Consider the following 12,850-nt stretch of genomic DNA (forward strand, 5'->3'; position numbering starts at 1 on the left):
TGCTCAACACTTACTTTTTAGCAACAGGGGCAGTACTTGTGCTGGACTTGGCTCAGTTGGGCAGCTAAACTAATGGTTTAAGGACTCAAATCTACTAGGCACTGAATGTGGGAACTTTTTCATGACAAACTTTAGGACTGATATCCAAACTGTTGAGAGGCAAAATGACAGGGTACACACAGACTGATGCCCGATTCCACAGCATATGCCAGAAATCCCTAGTGTGGGATCAATGCAGACAAAATGGTAAGCTGGGGAGACTGCAAAACAGAAAAGCTCAAAAATGAATTCACTATAGGCGTTTCTCCATAACAGAAACAGGTGGGTGATGTGGTCCATATCTGTAGCCATAATTTACATTTTCAGAACTTTAGAGCTCACATAACTCCCCCCATCACCGCAGAGCAACACCCCTCCCCTCTTCGATCCCAGTCCCATTCTCCTAAACTCCTGCACTGTTCCTCTAAATGGAGTTTAAATGGAGCACTGTTTTAGTTGAGCCTTCCTGGAATAAGCTGGGCTATCTCTCTCTCTCAACATATTTCCAAACCCAATTTTCAAAAAGGTAATCCTTATTTTGAGAGAGAGAGAGAGAGAGAGACAGAAAAGTGTATATATAAAAAAAAAAGGTATCCAAAGGCTCTCATCACTGTTGAGGCTCAGATAATCCAAGAGTGAAACTGGGTATTCTGGGTATTTAATGGCATTTTTTAACAACAGACTGATAAGCAAATTCCAAACAGTATAGTAAATCCACTGCTGTCAAAGACAGTAGATTGTAGCTGTATTAAATATTTCAAAATGCACTACAGTGAAAGTATAAAATGAGACTCCAGTCTCCAGCCTAGATATATAATGGGCATCTTATCCATTATCCATACTGACCTATCCTGTGAATGTACTCCACAGCACTGTTTGGGAAATCATAGTTGAGGACTAGATTCACCCCTTTGAAGTCAACTCCTCTGGCCAAGAGTGATGTACAGATAAGCACCCAGATTTTTCCAGCTCTGAAACTCTGCACAATGTTGTCTCTCTGTTAAAAAAAATAAAAAAAATAAAAAAATAAATAACACCTGAATGAACTATTCATTCATCACACAAACACACAAGGTCATCTGTCATCTAAATCAAGCAAATATAAATTATCAAAACTACAAATTATCAAAACATTACTGTTTTAAGGATAGCATGTACTTATACAAGAATTTCATGAAAGTGTACTTGGACAAACACTGTCTTGATTTTCAATGCACTTTTCTAAAATGGAACTGAAACCATTGCACTGCCCATGTAAATCTGTAAACATAGTTTCATTTAGTTCTTCTCCAACTACGTAGTGCCTGGGGTCTGATACCATGGTGTTGAATGTGACAAAAGATTATACAAAGAAAACACTTCTGCACAGCAGTGGAAATTGCATTTTGCAAGTAAATTAAATACTTGTATTATAACTGCATTTTGTGGTCCACTGTCCAGTTAGCTATAAGGAAGGGAAGTAGGGAAAAGGGAATAAACAGAAGATCATAATGTGAGCATGCACTTAACATGAGTAACACTTTTTAGAATTGTATTACAAAAGGATTACTGCTTCAAAGTCTCAACTATAGCTGTACAGCAACATCACACTGCAAAATGAACCTATTTTGCTTGCATACCTTAAAAAAATTATATTTCCTGTAAGCCGCACATACTACATCCTAATCAATGAAATACAAAATGTTGCTGCTGCTCCTAGCCATTTCTCAGTATCCACCACACATAAGGCATTAAGAACCCCTCTTCTGAGTCCAAGCTTAAAGACATGCTCACCACCAAAGCCTCCTTCCTTCATTTACACCTAGAAATCTTAAAAACAAAAATACAACTGCACTGTAAAATCTTTGATAAATTCCTAGCTTTCTTCTACATGCCCACGGGGAAAGTTGCAAAATACATCTTTGCAAAATAAGGTCTTGCAGCAAACAAAATATAAGGAATCACTTCAGTCCCTTTCAAACAGGTAAGGATTCCAAACAGTTTAAGAACAAAGTCCAGAAGAAACTGGATGATAAGGGAATCTGCTAGATGCTTTGGGTGGCAGTCTTACTTTTCTACCAGAATGCAGATTCAGGTTATAGCACTTAGAAAACATATGAAGGGAGTATATATGTGGAAGGGATTTAAATGTTTACCGCAGAAACATTCCTAGAACAAGCACTAAACACAGATCTCTCATTGCAATACTGCTTATACTGCCTTCAAAGGTTTGCCTAACACTACATTGAAGAAGCTTGACTTTTTTTTTAATCTCCCCTCCCCACAGGACAGAGCCCAGTGGCTTCTCTACTGTTGCCCAGTTGGCCCCTTAGTTTCATGGTAATGAGATACGAGAACTTATTCCTTCTCAGAAAAACTTCCTTAGCAGCACATTTCTGAAATCTTGATGACCATTCACTATTCTTTGACTAAAACAAGAGTTGATAAAAAAACAGTTCAAATAAATTCAGAGACCAACCTCTGATATCCAGTTCATTTCAAATAGTCTTGAAAAGAAATGGATCTTTCACGGCCTTTAAAACAAGAAAAAGATACTTCCTGCAAAGAAAGTACACCACCAAGAAGACTGGGGTCTATATTACCATCTCAAATGGTAAAAATGTCGAATGCTCACATGAGCAAAAACGGACTAAAAACAAACTTGGTATTGTGTGGGGCTGTGCCCCCCCCCCCCCCAGCTAAATATATATTCCAACTCCAAAGTCACACTACTGTGAGAAAAGGGCAAATATCACAATCCACACTGTACTGCAACCCCCCCCAAAAAAAGTTTTAGTCCATTTTCGCTCATGTGAGCGGTCAACATTTTTACCATTCGAGATGGTAATATAGACCCGATGACTGACTGATCTTTCAGTCTAATGGACTAACACAAATTAGCAACTCCTTCATTCCTCTAAGTTAAGAATTTGCACTTTTAACAGATGAAGCAACTCTCAGTGGTCTCACACGTGAAGTGTATAGCAGGAAAATAGCCTTCCTGGTGCAATGTGTAACCTAACCATTATCATGAGAATGTTATTATAGCTTTTTTTTTTGCTCTCCCCACCCATAAACATCAGGCTCCTCCTCACTTTAACTCCATTCATTCCACCACTTGCTTTCTAAAGCCACACTGCCAGCTAAAATAACAGGCAGTCAGAAGAAAGGTCATCCTTGAGTGTCTCGGATTTTCATTATCTACCCCTTCTGCCCTGCACCACTCCTGATTAGCTATAATGTCAATATGGATCTAGCTGCTGAACTGTCTGTGCATTTCCTTAGACTTTACGGCAGAACTGAAGCACAAGGTCTCAATGTAGTCCATGATACTGTATAAGAAAAATAATTCATTCCCTGTGGAACAGGCAAGCTGACAAAATGCCACTCCAGTTGTTGGCTGACAACCTTTCAGGAGTGCCTCTTGAATGGAGTGCACAGAACTTTCCATGACAATAAGTCATAATTGTGGCTTCTGGTTATAAAGAGTGACGCAGCTGGCCATCTACTTAAAAATCACCTGTTTGGCTCCTGAGATCTCATCCCTTACTCAGAAAAAAAAAAAAATTCAATGTGCAGAAATCGTTCCCTTTAATGAAAGCAGATCAAAGCTGCCAGTATACATTCACAGCATATAGCAGTTGCTCACATCTAATTTGTCCAGAAGGTGTACAGACTAGTTCAAGGAAAGGAGATATCTGTGAGAAGACTTTCTGCAATGAATAACTGCTTAGATATCCTCTTCCAATATCCTCAGCTCAGTACAACTCCAGAAATCTCTAGTACTTGCACTGAGGTACATGCCTCCTACAAGCACAAATCATGGTGTCCAAACACTGAACTAGAAGGGCTCTTTCAAATCTTGCAGTCACCATTAGGTGCACACATGTGAAAGATAGTACAGTTGTGTACACTTACCATAAATGTAGATGTCAGAGTGTATTCACTGTTGCAGTCCTTACAAATGGGTTTATCCGGCTCCCGGTAGCCCGCAGTTGGCCGGAATACCAAAGTCCTTGTTATATGACGTCGGCTGCCTCCGGAATAAACCTGACGTCAGGTATAAAGGCAGGCAAGCCAATGTCATTTCCTCAGTTTTTCTGGCCATAACTGTCAGAAGTCCCCAAAAAAAGTAAGACCAGGTAAAGAAACAATCCAGTCTGTGCCCTAGGAAAAAAGGGGGATGGAAAGGGGGAAGCCAGGACTGCAACAGTGAATACACTCGAACATCTACATTTATGGTAAGTGTACACAACTGTACTATGTTCGTGTTTCACTGTTGCAGTCCTTACAAATGGGTTGATTGCCAAAACCCAGGAAAAAACAAAAAGGGAGGAGGAACACTACTGATTAATGGTTGGTAAGAATGCCCTGCAACACTGCAGTGGCAAAACCAGCCCTGGACTTAGTTTGGTGAAAGTGTGGACAGAGGTCGAGATAGCGGCTTCCAGGATGTCCTTAGTAGGTACACCTCTAAGAAAAGCTACTGAGGTAGAGGTAGCTCTAAAAGAATGGGTCCTAATGCCCTGAGGAGGAACCCTGCCATGCTGTAAGTAACAAAAGTGAATACAATGAGCAATCCACTTAGAAATAGTCTGTTTAGAAATAGCTTTGCCCTGGGCTCCAGGAGCAAAACTGACCAACAACTGATCTGACTTTCTGAAAGGCCTAGTCCTATCCAGGTAAAATCTAAGTTGCCTATGCACATTCAGAGAATGTAGCGACCTTTCTCCTCTATTCTGAGGATTAGAAAAGGTAGGCAGGAGGACAGACTGGTTAAGAGTCAGGCTAGAAACCACCTTAGGCATAAAAGAAGGATTAGTCCGGAGAGAAACCCAATCCACATGGAAAGTGAAAAAAGGCTCTCCTGCCATTAAAGCCTGCAGCAAAGACACTCTTCTAGCTGAAGTAATGGCCAAAAAAATGCAGTTTTCCAGGAGAGAAACTTCAAATCTGCTGAGGCAGCAAGTTCAAAGGGAGGCACAGTAAGTTTCTCAAGCACAAAATTAAGATCCCATGCAGGAGTAAGTGCCCTTCTGGGAGGCTTTACATTGCTAACTCCCCTGAGGAACTGTTTCATCAGAGGATGAGAGAAAATGGGTTGTTCAAAGGAACAGTGGGCAGAAATAGCTGAAGCATGAGTCTTGACAGAAGATAAGGCAAGTCCGCCATTAAATAAACCTGACAGATAATCAAGAATTAGACGAAGAGTAGGTTGAGATGGGTCTTTCTCCTCTCTTTTCCACTTATCTGCATAAGATTTCCTAGTACTAGGCCTCCTGGCCTCACAAAGGACCTCAACTACCTGTTGAGAAAGGTTTAAATTATAAGCTAGGCAGTCAAATACAGAGTCTGAAGGTGAGGATGCAGAATCTTTCCTCCGTCCTGAGCCAAGAGATTTGGTATCAGGGGAAGATACCAAGCCCGAGACTGGGAGAGTCTGCGAAGAAGTGGATACCAATGCTGCCTGGGCCAGTCTGGAGCTATGATGATGGCTCCTGGTTTTTTGTCCCTTATCTTTAACAGCACTCTGGGAAGAAGAGGCAAAGGAGGGAATGCATAGATCGGCAGCTGTGTCCAGGGGAAGGACAGAGCATCCACTTTCCAAACTTTGTTGTGATGATCCCTGGTGCAAAAGGCTGTAAGAAGGTGGTTGGCTGGAGAAGAAAAGAGATCCACCTGAGGAGTGCCCCAACGCTGAATGATGCGATGGAAGATGGTCCTGTTTAGTTGCCACTTGTGAGGATCCAGGACCTGCCTGCTCAATTGGTCTGCCAAGGTGTTGAGCCTTCCTGGAATAAACTGGGCTATCAGATGAATGCCCAAAGAGGCTGCCATGGACCATAGTCTCATGCTTTGTCTGCACAGGGTGTAAGAGCAAGTCTCTCCCTGCTTGTTGATGTACCACATGACTGTAGTGTTGTCTGTCCTGGTAGAGTACCAGGAGAGAGAAGATGCTTGAAAGCCATCAAGGCCTGCTGAACTGCCATAATTTCCTTCAGATTTATGTGCAGCTGAGCTTGTTGATAGGTTCAAGTTCCCTGAATGCATGTGCCCTCTAGATGCACTCCCCAAGCATAGTCCAAGGCATCCGTGGTAAGGGTTTGGCTGGCAGGAGGTGGACAGAAAGGTAGGCCTTTGTTCTATGCACAGGCCGTTGCCCACCAAAGGAACTCCATCTGCAGGCAGGGAAGCAGAGGAAAAATCAAGTCTAAATCCTGAGTGTGTTGACACCAATGGATTTTGAGGTACCATTGTATTTTCCTCATATGCAGTCTTGCATATGGAATCATTGGAATACCTGAAGCCATGAACCCCAGGGCTTGCAGGAATTGCCTTGCAGAGAGCTGGGTCAAGCCTGCCAAGTCCTTGAAGTAATTCGAAAGATCCATCTGTTTTCTCTTGAGGGAGGGATACCATCTGGGTGGCTGCGTTCAGACTCGCTCCCAGGAATACAATCATCCTAGGTGGGTACCAATTTTGACTTCTTTTCGCTGATTGTGTAGCCCAAAGAGGTGAGAAGGTTCTTTACAAATTCCAAATCCTTTAGAAGCTGCTCTGGAGAGTTTGCTTGAATAAGGCAATCGTCCAAGTAAGGGTAAATTTGAATGTTTCTTTGCCTGCAAAAGGCAATGACTGGAGCTAGACATTTTCTAAAAACTCTGGGAGCAGTAGATAAGCCAAAGAGCAGTGCAGATAATTGGAAGTGCTGTTCCCCGCTTTGAAATGAAGGAACTGCCTGCAGCTTTCTCTTATAGGGATGTGCATGTAAGCTTCTTTTAGGTCCAAAGTCACCAGCCAGGAATTCTTGGCCAGCACTGGCAGCAACTGCTGAAGGATGAGCATTTTGAATTTGGGAATCACCAGAAAGGTGTTTAGAATGGACAAATACAGAATAGGGCACCAGGTGCCCCCCCTTTTGGGAACCAGGAAAAGTCAAGTAAAAACCCTGGCCTGTCTGAAGTGCAGGAACTGGCTCTATTGCTCCCAGGTTTAGCAAGGAAGAAACTTGGTTTTCTGTTTCTGCCCTTTGAAGAGGGGGGAATATCTGGGTATCCTTGCAGGACCGAGAAGGTGTGAAAGGAGAATTTGTAGCCTTGGGATACTATTTGTAGCACCCATTTGTCATCTGTGATAGTGTGTCAAACATTTACAAAAATGGCTAACCTTCCCTCCAAAGGAAACCCTGGGCCCGCAAAGGTAAGCGGGGGAAAGCCGGAGTCACTGAGAATGTTTGCTTTGGGAAGTCTGCTTAGAACTCCCAGATTTAGAAGATGAAGCCTGCCAGTGTTTGTGAGGGGTGGAAGCCTGTCTCCTGGAAGACCTGTAGCCCCTGGATCTAGTACGACTCTGTTTACGAGGGTCAGGAAAAGTTCAACTCTTAGAAGGGTAATGCCTGTTAAAACGAGGAGGCTGAACTTGCAGAAAGTCCTTAACAGCTTGCATAGATTTAGCCTTATCCCCAGCTTCTTCAACACCTCTTCTGCTTTGCTTCCAAAAAGATTGCCCTTATGCAAAGGCAAGTCCAGTAATTTAGACTTTACAAGTTCAGAAAGGGATTGCTCCCTGAGCCAAGCATGTCTCTTCTGATAAAAAAGCCAGCGGCCGCTGCTCTGCAAGAAGCCTCCAAAGTGTCAAACCCAAAATGTAGAGAATGTTTAGTAACCAGAGTGGCAGAATTTAATACGTCTTGCATGTCCTTATTCTCCATCAGGGAAGGAACACCAGCAATTCTAGCCTTGATAACCTCCAACGTATGGTGCTGATACTTAAGCATATGAAGGAGACAATTAACAGACCCAATAGCCAGGGTGGAAGAAGTATAAACCTTTTTACCCCACCTATCTAAGGCCCTGGATTTCCTGTCAGAAAGAACAGGATTTTTAGCAACCGTGGCTTTAACACCCTTAGGGCCCTGAGAAATAATCTCTGGATCAGCAGTAGGATTTTTGAAAAGGAACTGATGAGAATCAGGAACTCTATAATACCTGTCAGGCTTTCTGGGGGAAGGAGGAACAGAATTAGGAGTCAAAGAATTCTCCATGAAAACATCAACAACTTCCAAAACCGGTGAAATAGCCAAAGGCTTATGCTGATGCAAATCCAAGAACACCCTAATACGCTTCTTAATCTAAGAGAAATCCTGACTTTCTCATCTAAAATGCTCCCTGAGGGTATTCAGAGTATCTTCAAAAGAGAAATCTTCTGGGGGGAAGGCAGAATGGATGGAGTCTTCAGCATCAAATTCCTCAAAACCAGAAAAAAGCTGAGAATATCCATCGGCAGAGTTGCTAGAAACTTCTGAGCCTGAGGCAGACAAAACATCTGTGGACAATTCCTTAGCCCTCTTAGAAGGAGGCTGAGAGTCCCTGATAAGAGTTAAGAGATCACTAGCCATCTTAGCCACCTGAGGTAATTGAGGGGAGGCTGATGCCCGTTTAGTAGTAGATTTTCTGCAGAGAAGCTTACTAGAAAGCCGGAGGGACTCGGGAGGCCAAGCCACAGCAGAAATGTGGGCTGAGGTTGTTGGTCTGGATCTAGTCTCCGGGCGGAGAAGAGAGGCCTCAGAATCCGGCACCTGCCTAGCAGCTCCGGAGCCATCAGAGGCAATGACTGGCGGAGGGCCAGAAGGCAAGGTAGAAGCCTGAAAAATGGAGGACTCAGGAAAGGCCTCCGAAGACGCCTGATGCTGAACATTAGCGGACTGCAGGGGCAAGGAAAGCGCCTCACTGGCTACCGCCAGACTGACTACCAACTTAACAGGGATGTCGTTGGTTAATTTAACCCTAGACCTGTCGCGGTCCTTATCCTTGCGCTTTTTAGGCACATCCAAAGTCGGGAGACCAGAAGATGCCATACCAACAAACTCAGGCCAAACTTCAAAGTGCTTATACAAAATGTTATCTCTTCGGCGTATGTACGCGGGTTAAAAGAAGCACAGAGATCACAGTTTGGGACGTTGTGCTCAAGGCCCAAACAAGTAATACAGTAAGAATGAAAATCACAATGTGGAATCTGTTTTCCACAGGAAAGACGCTTATTAATCTTCTCTGACATTCGTTAAAGCAAGAAAAAAAAAAAATGAGTCCCCAATGGGGTACTTACCTGAGGATGTCTTCAACTTTAGAAGTCGGAATACAAAAAGGAGGTAATCGGCTGACCGGCACTCGTGCGAATTGCTTCTGCTCTGGGCTCCGCGGAAAGAAAGACTGAGGAAGTCACGTTGGCTGCCTGCCTTTATATCTGATGCCCTGGCATCAGGCTTATTCCGGAGGCAGCCAACATCATATACCAAGGACTTTGATATTATGGCCGACTGCAGGCTACTGGGAGCCGGATAACCCATTTGTAAGGACTGCAACAGTGAAACACGATGAACATGCAAAATTATACATTTTAATTTTTTTTTCTTGCCTACCACACAAGAAACTCAGGCCATTGATGCTGGAATTAGATGCCTTTCAAAAACAGGTAGAGAGTAATAGGAGAATAAGGAGATACTTCTTGAAAGTCAGATTATATGGTGAATATGCATCTGCTGACTTAAGAAAGTTATGCAGTAGTGACGGACACAAAGAAACCATCCTTTGTACATACTAATCCTTCTTTTGAGGTCACACCTACACTCAAAGCTACAGAGAAAGAGCTCCGCAGGCAGAGTCTTAAAACACCAAGGTACTAAAGGGAGGCCCCAATCTTGTAATCTCAAAGCAACAAAACACCAATGTACCACACAAGGCCCGACTCCGAGAATCATGAAAACAAAGCACCAGTGTACCAAATGAGGCTGGACTCCTAGAACTTCATATGAATAATTTTCATGAAAGGTGTGAAAAGCTAACCAAGCAGCTGTTATATTAAAGTCCAGGACTGATGCATTCATGAAACATGCACTGGAAGCAGCCACAACTTAACATTTAATAGTGTGTTTCTAACAAGTAGTTAGCTGCCTAGTGTCAAACATAATGCTGTCTGCAATTCATATGGATATAGTTTACTTAGCTACAGCTAAGACCTCTTATCCCATAGTAAAGAACACCAACAGCTATTTTACCTTCTTAAACTAATATAGCTTTTTCAAGGAGAATGAACACATTTAGGGATGAACGGTATGAAGACTTTCTCCACTGAATTTGCTTCCAGAAAAACAATACGACTTTCTCCAATGAATTTGCTTCCAGAAAAAGAAAAAGTTCAAAGGATAAAACCACCACCATAAAAGGTACAAGCATGCAAAATATGAAGGTAATGCTACTCAATGCTAGAAGTCTAAACCTCAAAATGCACTCGAGGCACTCCTAAAAATGGAGAACATCGATACCTGTGCAGTAACTGAGACCTGGTTCAAGGCTCCAGAGAGCACCCCTGCAATACCAAGCTACAACTCTTACCCCACTTTTCGGCCACCAAACCAGGATCGAAACACCAAAGGTGGAGGAGTTCCATATTCACCAAGGATATTCACACCACCAGGTTAGTTGCCCAACACAATGAGTCTGAAATTCTAGAGGTGCAACTAACATTAGGTAAGACTGCAATCTAAATTGTAGCTTGCTACAGATCCCCCATCATGCACCAAGATTCTCATACCTTTCTAAACGTACTGAAAATATTAACATACAACCAAACACCCTAATACTGGGTGATTTCAACTATACCCTGCCATTAACTGGGAAAACTACTCATGTACCAACAACTTTGCCTAACGATTCTTGGAATTCAAAAATTCCAATGCCCTGGATCAACTAATCCATAGTCCCACCAGTGGCTCCAATATCCTACACCTGGTCATTACCAACATGGGAAATCAATGCTCCACACCTATGATCAACCCCCTGGTTGGTCAGGTCAGACCATAAGCTAATCACCCTTAACATCCACATCCCACCCCCAGTAAGGAAACCTCCATAAAAAAACTTCTCCAAAGCCAACTTCATGCTACTCAAGTCAGAAGTTACAAACTTCATGACACCTATGCAGATGGGAACTGAATGTTCGACTGCTGAGTCCTACACTATGGCACTGCAAGAGCACATCCACTCATGCATGAATCGTGCCATCCCAAATAGAACCAAGATGCTCTCCTCCAAAAAAAGGAAGCCAATCTGGTGCAGAAAAGAGAAAAATCCCAGGATACAAAAAACTCCCTTACCATCCTCAGTAAGAAGCAGAGATCCCTCATAAAATCCTCCAAAGCTAGTTATGAAAATAAAATTGCCAAAGATTCCAAAGACAATCACAAGGCATTTTATAACTGTCAAGAATCTAAATGGCAATGCTCAGATCTACTCTGAGCTACAACAGAATGGCATTAAATATACTGATCCCAAGGATATTGCCAATATCCTGGCAGATCGATTCAGTGCCAATTCACCCCCTAAACGGCCCATCTCAATACTGGAAGATTGCCAAATTCTGGTAATAACAGCCACACAGGTAAAAACGCACTCTCCAAAGCTAAGAATACAGCATCCATGGGACCAGATGACATCCCGGGCTGTGTACTACATGAACTACAAAACGAACTGGCACCTCACCTAAGTGTCATGTTTAATCATACTCTCACCTCAGGCTTCATGCCCACTGAGTGGCGCACAGCTACAGTTATCCCACTCCACAAGGGGGATCCACCTTGGATCCTGGGAACTACTGCCCCATCAGTCTAACGAACCTGATCTGCAAGGCCGTGGAACTTATAAACAATGACACTGGCAACCTTGAAACACTGGACCCCACCCAGTTTGGGGTCGTGAAGGGCCGATCTTGTCTCCTGAACCTGACTGACTTCTTCAAATCAGTCTCCAGAGCAGTGGACGAGGGTAAGGCAGTCCACACAGCCTACCTGGACCTCACCAAGGCCTTTGACACCACCCCTCCACTCTGGAATCATAGATAAACTTACTAAGCTGGGCATTAATCCCTACGTCACTCGATGGGTTGCCAATTGGCTTACTGACAGAACCCACAATGTAAAAGTAGCTGACTCCAACTCCAGCTCCATACACGTGACAAGTGGAGTATCTCAGGGTTCAAGTCCTGGGACCTCTCTTGTTTAGCATGTACTTCTCTGAAGTACAGGCCAACACTAAGGGACTCTGACTAACAAAGTTCGCAAATGACTGCAAACTGGGAGCCATTACTGAATTCCCAAATTATGTGGATACTCTACAAAAGGGCCTTACAGAAACAGATGCTTGGTGCAAGAGCCATGGGCTCAAGCTCAATGCCAAGAAATGTATAGTTATCCCCTTTGGGGAAAAACATGTACCCGTGAATTGCCACATAGGTGGCAGTAAACTAAACACTAAAAGTGTGATAAGAGGCTTAGGGACACAGGTGGACAGTGGTCCCACCTTCCAATAACCACATTGCCACAACAATCAGGAAATCCTATGTGGCACACCTCATCACTAAGGGCTTTTCATCCAGAAAAAAGGAGGTCATTGTCCCACTGTACTCATCCCTGATTAGCTCCATTATAGAATACAACACCCCATTTGGTATGTACCTCTCAAGACATCTGCAACAACTGAAAAGGCCGCAGAAATACCTCACTAAAAGAATCACTGTGCTAAAGCAGATGCCCTATGCTGATTGCCTTAAAAAACTCCAGCTATACTCTGTCGCATATCGTCTACTCTGAGGCGATCTATGCTTAACACACAAGGCCATGTCAAACCCAGAGCTGTTGGACATGTTACACAAAGAAATCCCAATCCCTCAGAGCCACAAGCTCCATGGATCTAAACCTTGTCATCACAATAAACAAAACACGCTGGAGGGATAGGTTCCTGACCTAGAGACTCCCCAGACTCTGGAATAGACTTGCCCA

General features: G+C 43.3%; 1 protein-coding gene across 1 annotated transcript in view; it reads right to left on the minus strand.

The window, feature by feature from the left end:
* Positions 1 to 12,850, minus strand: part of DDX52 (DExD-box helicase 52) — a gene marked incomplete in the record, with an annotated part of 916,355 nt that overhangs the window by 542,737 nt on the left and 360,768 nt on the right. Inside the window, 1 exon segment of the mRNA XM_044054582.1 lies at positions 886 to 1,036. Within this exon segment, the coding sequence (XP_043910517.1) occupies positions 886 to 1,036 (151 nt within the window).

The sequence above is a fragment of the Protopterus annectens genome, chromosome 13.part0, assembly GCF_019279795.1.
Source record: "Protopterus annectens isolate FY-2018-M chromosome 13.part0, PAN1.0, whole genome shotgun sequence".
Lineage (NCBI taxonomy): Eukaryota > Metazoa > Chordata > Ceratodontiformes > Protopteridae > Protopterus > Protopterus annectens.